At 40.0% G+C, this 17193-nt stretch overlaps 4 protein-coding genes across 5 annotated transcripts; 3 read left to right on the top strand and 1 right to left on the bottom strand.

Moving 5' to 3' along the window:
• The first annotated feature begins 857 nt into the window (after nt 1-857).
• LOC137737453 (actin-related protein 3) lies at nt 858-4845 on the top strand. The gene is made up of 9 exons (XM_068476930.1): nt 858-1292; nt 1456-1915; nt 2042-2188; nt 2401-2493; nt 2700-2819; nt 2937-3047; nt 3505-3630; nt 3746-3844; nt 4279-4845. Exons 1-9 carry the CDS (start codon nt 1246-1248, stop codon nt 4357-4359), a joined length of 1284 nt encoding a protein of 427 aa, XP_068333031.1. The 5' UTR covers nt 858-1245; the 3' UTR covers nt 4360-4845.
• Nucleotides 4846-6024: 1179 nt separating this feature from the next.
• On the top strand, nt 6025-10251 carry LOC137737276 (uncharacterized). Of its 2 annotated transcripts, XR_011068821.1 has the most exons (3): nt 6025-6239; nt 6949-9142; nt 9771-10251. XR_011068821.1 is itself a non-coding variant. In XM_068476712.1 (2 exons), exon 2 carries the CDS (start codon nt 7001-7003, stop codon nt 8975-8977), a length of 1977 nt encoding a protein of 658 aa, XP_068332813.1. In that variant the 5' UTR covers nt 6025-6278; nt 6949-7000; the 3' UTR covers nt 8978-9454. The 2 variants fall into 2 exon arrangements, 1 of the variants encoding a protein (XP_068332813.1); XM_068476712.1 differs by lacking the exon at nt 9771-10251 and having other exon boundaries at nt 6025-6278; nt 6949-9454.
• Nucleotides 10252-11768: 1517 nt separating this feature from the next.
• On the bottom strand, nt 11769-12206 carry LOC137736273 (anther-specific protein BCP1-like). Its single transcript, XM_068475571.1, has one exon. It carries the CDS (start codon nt 12204-12206, stop codon nt 11769-11771), a length of 438 nt encoding a protein of 145 aa, XP_068331672.1.
• A 774-nt stretch (nt 12207-12980) lies between these two features.
• On the top strand, nt 12981-16625 carry LOC137736696 (T-complex protein 1 subunit epsilon). The gene is made up of 9 exons (XM_068475927.1): nt 12981-13313; nt 13743-14061; nt 14384-14732; nt 14877-15009; nt 15135-15187; nt 15375-15477; nt 15723-15889; nt 15979-16092; nt 16198-16625. The coding sequence occupies exons 1-9, from the start codon at nt 13115-13117 to the stop codon at nt 16366-16368; spliced, it is 1608 nt and encodes a 535-aa protein (XP_068332028.1). The 5' UTR covers nt 12981-13114; the 3' UTR covers nt 16369-16625.
• The last annotated feature ends 568 nt before the right edge of the window (nt 16626-17193 follow it).

Below are 17193 nucleotides of genomic sequence, written 5' to 3'. Positions count from 1 at the left end.
TACACATTAATACACAACTCAGTCCTATCATGATTGTAGTAATTTTTGTTCACAAGTTTCGCCCAAAAAAATCCAAGATCATGAATGTCGATAATGTTAGGTAAATCGAATTTTTACAGCAAATTTACAAACTAGGTGATGTGTCACCGATATAAAAAGCACTTTGATTAACAGTTAAATAATAATCCAATCTAAAAATTATGTTATATAATTTATAAAGTTTGGTCTAAATAATTTACCCTAAAGTTTTTTAGAAAAAACTAATGAAAATGAATTGAAAATTTTAAGTTTTAATAAAAAAGAAAAAAATATGTTGTAAGTAAATCGTATCATAAGTTACATTTTAAAATAAAAATATTATTTTCATTAAAACATAAATAGTACCGTAAATTTTTTTATTAAAATCCTTCGAATTTTCTTCCACAAAATGCATAAAGTACAATACAACTATACAGATATACAATTCACCGACAGTACCATTTCGCTACACTACAACAAGTCCACGGGCCCCACGACTGGGTTCCGACCGGAGGCAAAATTGGATCAGAATCCTCTTTCCTGATCTAAGGATGAGGATCCTCCTGATCAAGGAATTTGGATCGTTGGATGAAAATTAACGACTATAAACAAGAGGATCCTTTAAAGTTCTAATAATTATAACCGTTAGATTTTCATCCAACGGTCCATATTCCATGATCAGGAGGATCCTCATCCTTAGATCAGGAGAGGATCCTGATCCGGCAAAATCTGACCCGTCGCTCCATCCCATCAGCGAACAAATCCAACGGCCCCAAACCAACGTTCTATTTCAGAACCAAACAACAAAACGTAACCGGCCAAAAAGAGAAGCCCCAAAAGAGAAAGCGAGAGGGGGGTCGACGTTGTTTGATTGCCAATAAAAGCATCGAATCGGAGAAAATTTGCCGAAGCTGCAACGATGATGATGCAGTCGACGAGAGCTGCCGCCATTGAAATGTTCAGCTTCTGCGTCTGTCACTGAAATGGGTGGGGCACCAATCGCAATCACCAACTGCCGCGAGCTACCGAGCTGTTGGTTGAGCCGCCGCTTTCGCTTCCGATCCAAGTCTGCGTCGCCATCATCAGCACCACCACCAGCTTCCACTTCGTGCTTTTCTTTCCCGCGCTCTTCAAAGCTATGATCATTTGCCTCGCACCCTCTATTGGATCTCAGCTGCAGATCCACCTCCGTAATAATCAAAGCCAATACCAGTTTCAAGCTCTCTCATGGACCCGGCCTCTCGCCCAGCTGTAGTCATCGACAATGGAAGTGGGTACGTAATTAAGCTCGAAAACTGTTCGGCGAAATGCCCCAATTGACTTTTCACTCTTGTTTTCCGATTGAATTTGGAGTTGCACGTATTGCCCCCCACCTGTTTGTTACAATTCCCAGGAGGATTTTGCTCTAATATGTGCATTTGCATCCATATTTTGTAGGTATACTAAGATGGGTTTCGCTGGAAATGTCGAGCCGTGTTACATTGTTCCGACTGTAGTTGCCTTAAATGAATCGTTTTTGAACCCGTCCAGAACGTCCTCCAAGGCCGGCTGGGTAGCGCAGCACAATGCTGGCGTGATGGCTGATCTTGATTTTTTTATAGGGGATGAGGCACTGGATAGATCTCGATCTAGTACGACTTACAATCTGAGCTATCCCATTCGACAGGGCCAGGTCGAGAATTGGGATTCAATGGAGCGGTTCTGGCAGCAATGTATATTTAACTACTTGCGTTGTGATCCTGAAGACCATTGTTTTCTTTTAACTGAGAGTCCGCTTACTGCCCCGGAGAGCCGGGAGTACACGGGCGAAATCATGTTCGAAACTTTCAATGTTCCTGGCCTTTACATTGCCGTGAATTCAGTACTTGCTCTTGCAGCTGGTTACACTACCTCTAAGGTTGGTATTGAAAGTTCAAGATGTTTATTGTATTTTTTCGTGTTATGAGATATGTGTTACCCGAAGTGCTTAGTAATGTGTGTTATCTCGATTTTTTCCTCTTTGATTGACCTATAATTTTCTTAGTGTGAGATGACAGGGGTTGTAGTGGATGTTGGAGATGGGGCAACTCACATTGTACCTGTTGCAGAAGGTTATGTTATTGGGAGCAGCATCAAGTCGGTTCCTATTGCCGGGAAAGATGTCACTCTATTCGTCCAGCAGCTTATGCGGGTATGCTGTATTCCATTCCTTTTTTATTCTTATTACCTTTGTTGTCATCATGAAAAATGATTAGCTAGGGTTAGCGTTTGGAACCAGACAGTATTGCGTGTGAACTTTGAAAAATTTCATCCATAATGCAATTACACAATATGGCTAATTAAGAGTACTTAAGGTTTACAGATAAAGTGTTTGTGAGCTAATGCTTCTTGCATTATATTCAGGAAAGAGGCGAGAATGTGCCACAAGAAGACTCCTTTGACGTAGCTCGCAGAGTGAAGGAAATGTATTGCTATACTAGTTCTGACATAGTCAAGGTGAACTTTACTTCCATGACCATAGTAAGGTTTGAAGACCTTGGTACAAATTGGTGCAATTTTTTTATACCTGTTGTAAATTGTTATGAGCAACTAAGTATTTTGCAAGTTCACAACTACTCGTGTTACTTGGTTCATTTGTGTGAGTTTATATTCTATTTGGATATTGTTTTGATGACAAACTCTTGTTTCTCTATTGATTGCAGGAGTTTAATAAGCACGACAAAGAACCTTCCAAGTATATTAAGCAATGGAGAGGCATTAAGCCAAAGACAGGGGCGCCCTACTCTTGTGACATTGGCTATGAACGATTTCTGGGTCCAGAGGTTTACTTCCCCTCCTCCCTGAAACTTCCTCTTTTCTTTGCCTAGTAGGAAAATTGCTCCCCAATTTCTACAATCACTGCTTGTTATCTCAGCTAATCTGTCTCAAATTTTTAACAGGTTTTCTTCAATCCTGAGATTTATAGCACAGACTTCACCACTCCCTTACCAGTTGTAATTGACAAGTGTATTCAGTCTGCTCCAATTGACACCAGGAGGTCTTTGTATAAGGTGAAGTAGGCTTCGGAAGAAGTTTATAAATGGGATGTGTTTTAATTGAATAAATAAGAATTAATATGCTGTATAGCTACAATTTGGTTGTTGGACATTGTAACGGTGTTCAGGATCTATTACGGAATGATCTTTGGACACTGGTTGAATATAGTCTCTTTATTTTTGCCTTAATATCTGAGTACTGTTTTCTACAACTTCATTTGACTGTACATACATTGGTTCGTAGTTGTTTTTAAACTCTAGCACTAATTTCCTCCTATATTCATAGTCCGGTGCTTGAATTGTTTTAAGCTCTAAGGTCCAGACCTAGTCCCATACAAATATTTTTATTCATATGTAAAATAGTTGGTTATAGTACTATGACCTCATGTAATTAGTTATCTTCGTTCTTGTATTTAAGATTTCTTGTTGCAATTTATTGATTTAGTCATATTATTGTTACTGTTATTCTCAGAATATAGTGTTGTCCGGAGGTTCAACCATGTTCAAGGACTTCCACAGGAGGTTGCAACGGGATATAAAGAAGATTGTTGATGCCCGGCTTCTTGCATCTGAAGCTCGAGTTGGCGGTGAAGTAAAAGTAAGGATTTTAATATTAAATGTGTGTGCAACGTGTATTTGTCTATAAACATGTTTACATGTGCAGTGTATTTACAATACATGAGTTTGATTTTTATTTTGTTATGGGCATTCAGTCACAGCCAGTGGAAGTGAATGTAGTTAGTCATCCCATCCAGAGATTTGCAGTTTGGTTTGGAGGCTCTGTACTTGCATCCACACCTGAATTCTTTGCGGTATGAATTTCTTCTTCTAATCTGTGGGCATGACGATTATGAATTTCTTTCCATCTCATGTTACACTTCGATCTATATGTTGGACCTATTTGTAGTAACTTTCGTATCTCCTTTGAGTTTCCCTTGTATTTATTTATCTAATTATGTGCACCGATTACCATCTCCTCAGATTTGAAAACATTTTCGTTAATCTATGATACCTTGAGTCCAGTTATTCAACCTTCGAATGGCATGAAGGGGAACTTAACGGATCATGGAGGATGAGGTCTCCTCCTCTCCAAAATCATACAAAGAATCGAATTTGATTTTGATAGCAACCTCAGCATTTGATACTGAGCTTTCACCTTCTTTCATGTTTATATTTAAAACTGCCGAACTATCATTCTTCTGTTGCTAAATTGTTGTTGTATACTGAGAAGTTTCTATTGGTACAGGCTTGCCATACAAAAGAAGAGTATGAGGAATACGGCGCAAGCATATGCAGAACAAATCCTGTTTTCAAGGGGATGTATTGATGCAAATATCGATTTTGGCTGGACCACTTGCTGGCAATTCCTGATAAAAATGGTATTCCCCGTCAATTCCACCTCCTACACCCTCAGTAATTTTACTTCCTGAATCTGCCTGGTCAGATGTGTACTCATGTGCTGCTAGGGGCAGTGTAAAATATAGTTTCTCAGTTGTTAATTTTGTAAGAGAAATTTCATTAGGAGGCAATAGGTCTTCCTAAAAGCAGATAGGAAAATAGTCTGCAGTGTTTTTTAGTCCGAGTGGCCCCTGAAGGATCAGACGAGAATCGTGATGTGGGTGGACATGAACCTGCCTGAAATATGCAGTTTTGATGTTCAACTTAGATAGATAGAGTTTGCTTAAGATTGTTACACTGTAGTGCATTTCCGGTAGGTAGTTTGATTCTTTCGGATTGGATTGGATTGGATTGGATTGGATTGTTGTAGCACAATAATTTCTAATTTGAGTTCAAATATATTTCTATTTCAAGACATTTGTTACAGAAAACACTGATGCGGTTGTATCTCAAATCTAGCACGCACCATCAAAAATTTAAACTTGCTGACGTAGTTTCGCATAATTCAGTTAAGATATCGTAACTTTGAGATTTCAATTGTACGTAAATATTTTTTTTCGGAGAATGGAAGTTTACCGGTGTAACTTTTTAAAGACAAGATATTATAGAAGATGCATGTAACTTCTGGAATACCGTATGGGATGTGACTTCATGTTGTCCTTTCTTCGTATAGTCTTCCTCCCTCATAAACAGGGAAGGACGATTGGAGATGAGACATTAAGACGAAAGGATAGGAGTTGATAAAATGTAAATTGCATTCACTCCAAGTTATACGCATGTCACTCTCTCCACGCTTAAAAACTTAAGCAGAAAATAAAGCGGTCGATAAAAGTAAAAGAGGAAAATCAAAATTCAGTAAGAAAATACTTGAAGTGCTTTTTAATAGAAGCCTTGTTATTGAACATGGTTTTTTTTTTTTTTTTTTTCTCTTTTCTTCCTACAAACGATAGGATAAGCTATATTAAATTACAAGGATGTGGATTGGAAAAGGGAACCTCAAGAGCAAGGACGATTGCTCTTAATTAATTAATTGAGCTACAAGCTACTTGCATTATTGAATTTGAAATTGCTTTTAAATAAAAATGTTTTCTAAAGAACATTTTGAAATGAAGTAAAACAAGCATGAGCATTTTAACATATTAGGGCTCTTTTTGAAAATGTTTTTAAAAAAGGTCGAAAACGTTTCTGATTAAATTGTTTAAGGACCAATCCTAAATAAAAATGAAAGTGAATCATGAAAAAACATTTATGCTTCTTGCATAAAACATTTTAATTGTTTTTGAAACCTAAAAACATTTTCTGTAAAAACACTTTTTAGTCATTTTAAAGCACTTCCAAACGAGTCTCCTAATTTGTTGGCCAAATAGGAAAAAAATCTTAAATTTTTAATATAACAAAAGAAAAAAAAAATAGCATGGGTTCAAACTCCGTCGAGCTCTAATCTAACACCTAATCTAACAAATTTATCATTTGATCAAAAAAAAAAAAAAAAAAAAAAAAAAACAAAACAAGAAAAAACTAAAACAAAGTTACAGTTGAGAATTAACAGGAATTTACAGACCACCGAAAGAGAAGAAGGGTAGAAACTTTGACTCGATCGAATGGAATGCGTGTATGGTATCACTGTGTGCGGACATTGCGTAGAAAATAAATATTAAAAATCCAAACACAGATAGGAAGAAAGAGAATCGCTTAGTTGATGTTTGTTGATGTTGATGAGAACTTGAGAAGACGCAGCTGCTGCTGCTGCGAGTCTGTCGGACGCTTCGGTACTAGTAACACTAGCTCAGCCTGAGAGAGATATCATCTGTAAGACAACAACAACAACATCCTCTGCAAATCGAACATGTTGGAATCTCCTCGTCCCATGATTCTTTGTTTGCATTTTCTCCTATGCATTGTCTGTCAAATCTCGTTAAGCTAAGTGTTGTTATAAGGTCAAATCTTGGTGGGTGTTTGTGTTTTCTGTTTCTTCTGTCAGATTTGCAATTTCATTTCTTTCCTGCGATTCTGTGAACCGCGTGTGCTTGGGTTAATCTGATATTTAATTAATGTAATTATCCTGTGATTTGTCAAGCGGATTATGGTATTTCTGATTTAGGTTTAGATTTATCTTTTTCCCAGCAATTTCATGAGATGGGTAGTTGGTGGGCGGTGGACATTATGTTGCTGCTGTTGTTTTCTTTAGATCGTGTTATTGTCTTTTTGTCGTCGATGATGATCGAAGTTATACCGTTTTGAATTTGATTAGTTGATGATGGAAGATGGGCTGTTTTGTATTTCATTTGTTGCTAAATATGTTGTTACAACTTCCTTGTATCCTCATAGTTTCATAGTTGTTACCTCGTTTTCAGGCTGTATATCCGAGGTAGAAGAACCGATTTGAATTTTCGGGTCCTCTTCTTACTTTCTGTGGTTAACTTATGTTTGTATTCGGATCTGTATCTATCTGTATATCTAGTTTGCAGTATGAGATGGGTCTAAGGACGGTTCTTTTTCTTGGTTATGTATTATATAGGTAGAGATAGAGCTTGGTCAACTCCACGTCGAGTATATATTAGTTGGCCTAGATGGATCCGATGGGTGATGAGCAAATAGATTATGAAGATGAGGAATATGGTGGGTCTCAGAAGCTTCAGTATCAGGGAAGTGGAGCCATCTCTGCGCTTGCAGATGAAGAGCCGATGGTAGAAGATGATGAGTACGATGATCTGTATAATGATGTTAATGTTGGAGAGGGTTTCATGCAGATGCACCGATCTGAGGCACCAGTTCCACCTGGTGGCGTTGGCAATGGAGGACTCCAAGCACAGAAAACTAATGTTCCTGAACCAAGAGCTCAAGCTGGTGTCTCTCAGGACCTGAAAATTCCTGGGGTTTCAGTTCAAGGGAAGTATTCTGGTGCTGGAGCCCAGTTTCCGGAACAGAATCAGCCACTAGTGGTGAAGGAGCCAGAACTGGGATCCACAGGTTATGTGGGTGGGGCTTCTGGATCACAGAAGGGGAGGGTTATGGAGATGACTCATGATACTCAAGTCAGACAAATGGGGTTTCAGGGGTCAACAACTATACCCCCAAATGTCGGTATTGATTCTTCTGATATTACTGGAAAAGGTAATAGTGAGTTTATTCCGTCACTGAATCCTGGCACTGCTGGTCCTCCGGGAGCTGCACCGATACCGACTAATCAAATGAGTATCAAGATAAATGCTAATCGTCCAATGGTTAATGAAAACCAAATCCGGCCACCAATTGAGAATGGTTCGGCTATGCTGTTTGTGGGAGAACTACATTGGTGGACAACTGATGCTGAGATCGAAAGTGTTTTATCTCAGTATGGAAGGGTCAAGGAAATTAAGTTTTTTGATGAGAGGGCCAGTGGTAAGTCCAAAGGGTATTGTCAGGTTGAGTTTCATGATCCAGCTGCTGCGACTGCATGCAAAGAGGGAATGGATGGTTATGTTTTCAACGGGAGAGCTTGTGTTGTAGCTTTTGCTTCTCCGCAGACCTTGAAACAGATGGGAGCTTCTTATTTGAGCAAATCACAAGGCCAGGCTCAGGCTCAGCAACCAGGAAGAAGGCCCATGAATGACGGTGTTGGGAGGGGGGCAGGTGTGAATTTTCAAGCGGGAGACACAGGAGGGAGGAATTTTGGAAGGGGTGGATGGGGACGAGGTGGACAGGGAGGAAGAGGTCCTGGAGGTGGAGGACCAATGAGGGGAAGAGGAGGGGCCATGGGTGTGAAGAATATGGTTGGGAATCCTGCTGGTGTTGGAACTGGCGCTAATGGAGGAGGCTATGGACAGGGCCTCGGGGGTCCTGGATTTGGTGGTCCTGTAGGAATGATGAATCCTCAGGGTATGATGGGTTCTGGATTTGATCCAACATATATGGGTCGAGGAGGCGGTTATGGAGGGTTTCCAGGTCCTGCCTTTCCTGGAATGCTTCCTCAATTTCCTGGTGTTAATACAATGGGACTTGCCGGGGTGGCTCCTCATGTAAACCCAGCTTTCTTTGGCAGGGGAATGGCAGCTAATGGGATGGGGATGATGGGTTCTTCTGGAATGGAGGGACATCATGCAGGGATGTGGAATGACCCAAGCATGGGGGCCTGGGGAGGAGAAGAACATGGTCGAAGAACTAGGGAGTCAAGTTATGGTGGTGATGATAATGCTTCTGAGTATGGATATGGTGACACAAATAATGAGAAAGGAGCAAGGTCAAGTGCTGCCTCAAGGGAAAAAGAACGGGGATCTGAGCGTGACTGGTCAGGAAACTCTGAGAGGAGGCATCGTGATGGTAGAGAACAAGACTATGAAAGGTCGGAAAGGGGGGAGCACAGGGAGCATCGTTACAAGGAAGAAAAAGATAGTTATCGAGACCATCGGCAGAGAGATCGTGACGGGGTTTATGAGGATGACTGGGACAAAGGTCAGTCTTCTTCAAGACCTCGTAGTCGTAGCAGGTCCAAAGCAGTGCCAGAGGATGATCATCGGTCTAGATCAAGGGATGTTGATTATAAGAGGAGACGGTTGCCATCTGAGTGACAGAGTTAGATCGTTACCTTCTATGGCAGGTCTTTAAGAGACTGCAGAATATAAATTCTGACTATTACTATATGTAGCTTTTGATACGTACAGTGAATCTGCATTCTTCCTCTGGGCTTCACTGGGCCTACTGCCTACCGATAAGCGTGGTTTCTTGAAGGAGAAGTAAGTTCTACCAGTGTGCATAGGAGGGAAGGATCAGTTCCCCCTTTGCTTTATTATACTGCTTTCCACAGAACATTTAGCTGTCACTATTAATATTTGTGTGCTTAAAAACAATTAGAAACTTTTAGTAGCATACCAATGAAGATATAGCTGTGGGGTTTGGCTACTCATTTCCTGCAGTAGTATCTTCTTGGTTTAATAACCATGCTACCTAGTTTCTTCAAGACAATTGCTTTATTGGGTTTGTGATATTATAGTTTGAAAACTTCTTGTGTTCTATGTGATTGTGGGAGTTCTTCTCTTTCTATATTATATCTTGAGTAAATAGCATGAGAAAGATGTTGGCATGATTGGTATGTTGTTACGGATATCTTTGACCTGAAAACAGAAAAAACAATTGGGGAGGGACTCACTTGATGTCATTGTTGTCTAATGTGTCTCATACCTATAGGGAAGTTAATTACACAATGGATTGGATACCGTTAACTTTGGTTGCTATGTTCTTTTTTCCTTTCTTGCTCTTATTATTGTTCTTAAGTGGCCGTTGTAGATTATGAGGTGGTGTCTTGAAAGTTATTTTATTTGATGTCTATTGACATGCGGGTTTTCTTTCAATCATCATATCCAGGGAGTAGAGTGGGCAACTCCTTCTTTTCATTATTGAATCAGCCTGTGCTGGTCACATGGCGGAAGATGTGTTTTATGGATGCGTTGCCAACTGTGCAAAAGAAAAGAATGTTCTTGAACTAGTGAAATATTTAATGGAGACTTGTCATTGTGCATGTAACAACTGACTGTCTGTGTGTAATCGTAGACTTCTTGTATTAGGTACACTTGTAATGCCCTTTTTTTTTTGTTTCTATGACTGTATTAGGATTTTAGGCTTAGCATTGAGCTTGTAAAAGTCTTGTACAATGTGCTTAGTTGTACATATTCATTGTGTTGTAACTGTCGTTGCCTGCTCTATGCACTATAGGGAGTTAGGATTGAGCCATTGATACGTTGTAACAAGAAGCCACCGTGCTAAATTGTAATTAGTCAGTGAGATTTGTACAAGCCAGTTTCTGCTGATGCCACTTCCTGTAAATAATCTTACTTTTTCTGTATTATATGTAACAGTGAGTAGTTTGGGGTTAGGGGTTGTGAGTTGCAAGTCAGTGCTGCATTGTAAATGAGTTGGAACGGAAACAGTTGTTTAGACTAGGGTTTGTTTTTCTCTCCAGGGAGACATATTCTGTGCTCACTATTGTACATTTTTTGGACGTAGTTTTGTAACTCTCATCATAGATTTCATGTCATCTATTTCTCATCAATGTATCGCTTAGTGAGGTTGTCTGAAATGGTTGTTTAGACAAGTTGTATGGTTTCTCAACAATGTATTTTAGAAATTTTGGTGTATTTTCATGTTTAGTGCATGAGAGGCTGCATCGTTCTTGAGGGAGGCATTCACTGGAAATGCTTTGCTTTACATGTCTTCCTGCTGGCAGTTTTGAAGGATTGTGCTTTGTTTGAATTACCATCATATAATCTTTTGTTGTATCTTCATTTTTCTCTCCTTTCTGTTTTTTCGTATTCAGTTTCTGTATTAGTATATAAAGTAACCGTGCATGTACTGTCCTGCTGTTGTTTGAGTTCTGCCCTTGTAATTTTTGTGTTAAGCTTCGTAGTTGCCGATTCTGTATGAAGTAACTGAAACTCTAGGCAAATTCACAGTTGATGGAATAATTTTCAGGAGGCAAGCGGAAAGGCGCTTTTGTTTTCAGTCTTTTGAGCTCTATGGTTTTTATCTTGAAGCTCTGTTTGTCAGTAATCAATAGTTGAGGGCATTCGTGTCTGGCTTTTCTGTTGCATCATAGTTCTTAGCTGCAACTGTTAACTCACAGATGGTCTTTCATTTCTCTGGAATCTCTGCCGTTTTATAACTGCTTGGTTATGTTTATTTGAATCTGCGAATGGTTTTTGCTTATATTTGATCGCAGTACATACGGGCGTGCGCGTGACAGCGGTAGGCAGGGAGTTTTGGTGTGCATGTTTTGTTAGTTTGTTTCTCTCCAGTGCCTCGATGGCTATCGTTGTTCTGTTATTTCTGGGATTTCTATTACGAATCTTGTGGATTTTTTAGCAGCTGGTTAGATTATTACCTAGGCAGTGCAGTTTAAAACCAGATCTTGGCAGTGCCTTCATTCTGCATCAAGGCACTTTATCTCCTAGTTGAATTGCTGTAACGAATTATACACCCCCGGGTCCCAATAGATCGTATTCGATGGAGAAGAACTTTCATGCAACCGTATAATATATATCATCTTGCAGTTAAGATGGATTAGTTGGGTATATATCGAGGTTTAGTTCTTCGCAGTCGTTTTGTTCAAAATTTTCAGACTTAAATACGAGGGTTTAAAACTACAATCTAGTGGTAACAAGTAGAATTACAACACAAAAGAATGACGTTTTAATTTGTAACGACGAAAATATTTTGTTCGATTACGTATGTACGAGCATCCGGTACAATCACTAAATATACGGCCAACGAATATAGCGATGGTTCTCGTTTATTTCCATTATTCATAATAATATGGAGCACAAACATTTGCATGGGAACTAGATACTATGCATGCAAGCACGGAGCTTAGAACAAGAAGGAGGCGGCGATGCCTGCGGCAACAACTACTCGCGCTGAGAGGTATCCCACGGTGGCAGCGCTAGCATTAGGACCCTCGGCATTACCACTGGCAATGGAGCCGAAAGCTGAATCAGAGACAGGTCCACCAACAGAGCCGGCGGTAACGCTGTCGGCACCACCAGGAGAAGGAGCATCGGAAGCACCAGCACCGGAGCCACCAATGGCACCGCCAGGAGAAGGAGCCTCGGAAGCACCATTACCGGAGCCACCAACGGCAATGGTTCCCACATCGTTATTGTCGGGGACTGGACCGGCCGAGGGCACACCAGCGAAGGTTAGGAGGTCGGGTTTGGTAGCGGCGGCGGGGCTGGCGGCGTCGGCAGCGAAAGCCAAACCCACGGTGGCCAACAGAAGAAGAGCAACAACAACTTGTTGGCGTGCCATTTTGTATGATTAGAAGGGTAAAGGGCTAATTATGCGCGCAGTTGGTTCTCGTTGGTGGGTTTGAGAACACTGCAGGCTAATGGAAAGTGGCGGTGGGTGGTGGTGGGGTTGGGGGAGAAGTGGGTATATATAAGAATTTTTGGGAGGAGGAGATTGGCGGGCTTGGAGGGCGTTGCGGAGTAGAGCTAGGAAAGCCGTCGGTGGCACCGTGGCGCGCAGTTTGTTAGTTGCTGCCGTTATTTTTGGTTGGAAATATCTTTTGTGAATTGAGGTATTTGTCGGTTTGTTCATGAACTTGTATAGAGCTGTCAATATTTTTCATAAATTTTAATTTTAGTTAATCACCTCCATAAGCTTTTATAAGCCAATTTTCCACCTCTCTGGAATTTTAACTTTAACCGATTACCTCCTAAACTTTTATAAATAGCCAACTTACGCTTATCATTATATTTTAAAATTTCTCATTCTTTTTGCCCCATACAATTGTTATGTGTCAAAATGGATGAAAATTTTTAAAATCTAGGTCGGGGGAAAATTAGCTAATTATAAAAAGTTTAGGATGGTAATCTGCTAAAATTAAAGTTTAAGTGAAATTAACAGCTCTATACAAATTCAGAAGACAAATTGATAAATATGCCCTTGTGAATTCGCTCAAATATAACAAAAAGAAAAAAGAGTGGGCCAAAAAAACCAATCTGGGCCGAAGCCCAATAGTGTTTTGTAAAGCCCATAAGTAACACGACATCCAGAGGGCTTCCCACTTCAAACAGTCAAAATCTCAAACCCCAAACCCTAGAAGCAGATGCTTAAACAGAGACGAAGATCCTCGACCTAAACGGAAGTGGGAAAAGCAGTGAGGGTTTGAGGAACAAGTGAATCGGATTTGGTAACAGAGTGGTGGTGCAGCAATGGCGTTGGCGTTCGATGAGTACGGGCGCCCGTTCATAATACTGAGGGAGCAGGAGCAGAAGTCTCGATTGCGCGGCCTCGATGCTCAGAAGGCCAACATTTCTGCCGGCAAGGCCGTCGCTCGCATCCTCCGGACCTCCCTCGGACCCAAGGGCATGGACAAGATGCTCCAGAGTCCCGATGGCGAAATCACTGTTAGTAAGTATCTCTCCTCTCTCTCTTACTCGCACAGAATATGAAGCTTTTGTTTCTGCTTGATTCGCATTTTTGGTTTTTTTGTTTTTTATTTGGGTGTGGATCTATGTGCTTCTGTTTGTCTGTTCATTGTGATTTGGGTTCATTCCCTTTCATTTTCGGCGTCTGGCATGATCTTTTTCAGTTTGAAAATGCTAATCTTGAAGTTTGTATGCTTTTCTGAGTAATGGGTTAGTGTGTGTTTTACCTCTGATCGGCGCTTGTCATTTTTCCCATCTTCGTGCCCGTGTGGTTATAATTATACCTGCCCTGTAGTGTGAACATGGCTATTTGGCGTGGGAGCACCCACTTATCTGGAGTATAAGCTTTGGAATCTTGGCTTTGAGATAACCTTTGTGTTACCTTAACTTACCTTTCTTTTGCATATATCAGCAAATGATGGTGCCACGATTCTGGAGCAGATGGATGTCGACAATCAGATTGCGAAGCTGATGGTTGAACTATCCCAGAGCCAGGACTATGAAATTGGTGATGGGACAACTGGAGTTGTTGTGTTGGCTGGTGCACTTCTAGAGCATGCTGAGCGGCTGTTGGAGCGAGGTATTCACCCCATACGCGTTGCAGAGGGATACGAATTGGCATCTAGAATAGCTTTCGACCATTTGCAGCATATATCACACAAATTTGAATTTGATCTGGATAATATAGAGCCTCTGGTTGGAACTTGCATGACCACGTTATCGTCCAAGATGTAAGTGAAACTTTTAGATTTACTTTTCACTTATGTGCGTTGCTGCTGTCTAGTCAGAATTATGATAGTAAGTTTACTTCACCACTTTGTTATACGATGGTTTTTGTCATCATAATATAATGGATAATTGTATAATCTGGTAAAAGCTCACACTTTCTTTTTGACGAGTTGGATAATTTTTGTGATTTATTGTAATAGTATAATGTTATTCTTCCGCTCTCCGTCTGCGTTTGCAAATTTTTAATAGATTGTTGCGTTAAAGTGTCTTCTATTGTCATTCCATTATTGGCTTGAATTTAAAATTTTCTTGTTCATTTTGTAGTGTGAACCGGTGCAAGCGTGACCTTGCTGAGATTGCTGTGAAAGCAGTTATGGCTGTTGCAGATTTAGAGAGGAAGGATGTGAACCTAGATTTGATAAAAGTAGAGGGGAAAGTTGGGGGTAAGTTGGAAGATACTGAGCTGGTATATGGTATTCTTATTGACAAGGATATGAGCCATCCACAAATGCCAAAGCATATTGAAGATGCAAAAATTGCTATCTTGACTTGTCCCTTTGAGCCACCTAAGCCAAAGACAAAACATAAGGTTGATATTGATACAGTGGAGAAGTTTCAGACTCTACGTTTGCAAGAACAGAAGTACTTTGATGACATGGTCCAAAAATGCAAGGTCGGATTGCATCCCCTACTTGCATAATGTTATCGCTATTAAAGAAATTCTGAAATTCATGGCTACAATTTGGTTATCTTGGTATTAAGGATGCTTTTCTGTTACTATGTCATCTGGGTACTTATGGATAATCATTGGTTGCAGGATGTCGGTGCTACCTTGGTCATCTGTCAATGGGGGTTTGATGATGAAGCAAATCACCTGTTGATGCACAGGAACTTGCCTGCTGTCAGATGGGTTGGTGGTGTGGAGTTGGAACTAATTGCAATAGCTACAGGTATGCCTTATTTTGAAGACTTTATAGAACTTGAGATTTGGTATATAATTTTTAGCAGTCTATGGTTTTTATACTATTTTGTCATCATTCTCCACCAAAAAAATGATGTCTTTATTTATTTGTAGGAGGAAGAATTGTGCCCAGGTTCCAAGAATTGACACCCGAGAAGTTAGGAAAGGTATAGCTCTTTAAGTATATTGTTTGCTATTTAATTATAATTAGCAAGCAATGTTTCATAACAAGTAGTTATTTTTCCAACATTTTTTTTTTAATTTTTCTTGATTGATATCCGTTTGTCCATATACATTCCATTCTTGTAAACATAAGAACCCTAACTTGTGGTTTTTTTTTCTTTCTTTCACTAGGCCGGTATAGTTCGCGAAAAATCATTTGGCACAACTAAGGATCGCATGCTGTACATTGAACACTGTGCAAATTCAAAGGCGGTGACCATATTTATCCGTGGTGGTAGGTTTCTTTACTTGTATCTTTCCTGGTACTTCCAAAGTGACTCAGCATTTCGCTTAAGTGAAAATGATGTCAATAAGATTAGGTAGCGTCAACTGATGAAATGAATATTATGTATGGCTAGCAGATTTTGCAACCTTTCGACTAGCCTGGCTTTTTGTTATCCTTTTCTGTGATTATGTTTATTCTTCAAGCCTAATTTAGAGTTTTTATAAGAGGTTTTGGTATTTCTTTGGACTCATTAGGTAACAAAATGATGATAGAGGAGACTAAGCGCAGCATCCACGATGCCCTCTGTGTTGCTAGGAATCTCATCCGCAACAATTCTATTGTCTATGGTGGTGGATCAGCAGAGATATCTTGCTCCGTTGCTGTAGAGGCAGCAGCAGACCGATACCCAGGAGTTGAGCAAGTATGAAGATAGTCTCCTCCCTCTTTTCTTTGCACTTTTATAAAAGTATTAAATAAAATGTTATAATCAAATCTTCCTTTTCTCCACAGTATGCCATTAGAGCATTTGCAGATGCTTTGGATGCTGTCCCTATGGCGCTTGCAGAGAATAGTGGCCTTCAACCCATCGAAACGCTATCTGCAGTGAAGGCCGAGCAGATTAAGGTAAATGAAGCATGATAGCCAATCTATTCTCGACTCTCTCTCTCTCTCTCTCTTTGTATGGCTGCGATTCTGAATTTTGATCATCAATTTGAACTGTTAATGCAGGAGAACATTCCCTACTACGGAATAGACTGCAACGATGTTGGCACAAATGATATGCGCAAACAGAATGTCTTCGAGACTTTGATCGGGAAGCAGCAGCAAATCTTATTGGCAACACAGGTGGTGAAGATGATACTAAAAATCGATGATGTTATTTCCCCCTCTGATTACTAGTTTGTTTTACCTGGGGATGAATTTCTGTAATTTTTTTAGCTTGATTCAGAATTTTGAATGACTCTTTAAGGACATACTGGTCGCTTGTGGAAACTTGTTTGTAGAATTTGGAGTGGTTTGTAGCATGATCGCTCTTCTTTCCCTTTGTTTAATTGGTGTGAGGTAGGCCAAGTGATTGGTGAAGAATTGGAAGAAATTGACATCAACTTGTATCACTTCATCTATTTGTGCGAATCTTAACGAATAAGTTTCCTGCACGATCAATCCATTTATTTCCTTCCGCTTGGAAGAATTTTGGAACTTGACCCTCGTTTTTCACTTGCATTCTATCCAATTCTAGCCACCACATCGACTAGCGAGCCTGAGCTTGGCGTTAGATAATCAAGTAACTTGGTTTGAGGAAACTCTCGACGTAATTTTTATGTTTTTTTTGTAGGAGTGTTTGGGGTGGGACATTTTTTTTTTCCTTAGTTCAGGTTAAAATCTCCGACAAAGTTTTAATCGAGGGTCATTGTTAGTTATACATATTCCTTCTTCATAAATCAATATCGTACTTGAACACACAAGAAAAATGAAAAAATGCTTTCTTATTTTCTAGCTCCTTGTCTATTTTGTAGATCCACCGCAATGCCAGTCGATAGAAAAGATGCCATCGTGCTCATGATTTGTCAGTCTTCCCAATGTGCATGTTGCTCTCAATGTCTGATGAATGTGAAAACTTGGGACTTGAGATTTTGTCTTCATAGCAAATTTTGTAACTCTTAGATAATAAAGATCCAATCTTTCCATGTGTGGCTTCTAAGATTTATATCTGCGTCCAACATC

This window comes from Pyrus communis, chromosome 6 (assembly GCF_963583255.1).
Source record: "Pyrus communis chromosome 6, drPyrComm1.1, whole genome shotgun sequence".
NCBI lineage: Eukaryota > Viridiplantae > Streptophyta > Magnoliopsida > Rosales > Rosaceae > Pyrus > Pyrus communis.
This window is presented reverse-complemented; position numbering and strand designations above follow the sequence as displayed.

What these genes read in the sequence shown, in the direction of transcription:
- LOC137737453 (XM_068476930.1), top strand. Translation starts at nt 1,246, where the DNA reads ATGGACCCGGCCTCTCGCCCAGCTGTAGTCATCGACAATGGAAGTGG. An exon ending in TCGTCCAGCAGCTTATGCGG is followed by an intron (nt 2,189 to 2,400) that starts GTATGCTGTATT and finishes CATTATATTCAG; the next exon opens with GAAAGAGGCGAGAATGTGCC. An exon ending in CTAGTTCTGACATAGTCAAG is followed by an intron (nt 2,494 to 2,699) that starts GTGAACTTTACT and finishes TATTGATTGCAG; the next exon opens with GAGTTTAATAAGCACGACAA.
- LOC137736696 (XM_068475927.1), top strand. Translation starts at nt 13,115, where the DNA reads ATGGCGTTGGCGTTCGATGAGTACGGGCGCCCGTTCATAATACTGAGG. An exon ending in ACATGGTCCAAAAATGCAAG is followed by an intron (nt 14,733 to 14,876) that starts GTCGGATTGCAT and finishes CATTGGTTGCAG; the next exon opens with GATGTCGGTGCTACCTTGGT. An exon ending in GATACCCAGGAGTTGAGCAA is followed by an intron (nt 15,890 to 15,978) that starts GTATGAAGATAG and finishes TTTTCTCCACAG; the next exon opens with TATGCCATTAGAGCATTTGC.
- LOC137737276 (XM_068476712.1), top strand. Translation starts at nt 7,001, where the DNA reads ATGGATCCGATGGGTGATGAGCAAATAGATTATGAAGATGAGGAATAT.
- LOC137736273 (XM_068475571.1), bottom strand. Translation starts at nt 12,206, where the DNA reads ATGGCACGCCAACAAGTTGTTGTTGCTCTTCTTCTGTTGGCCACCGTG.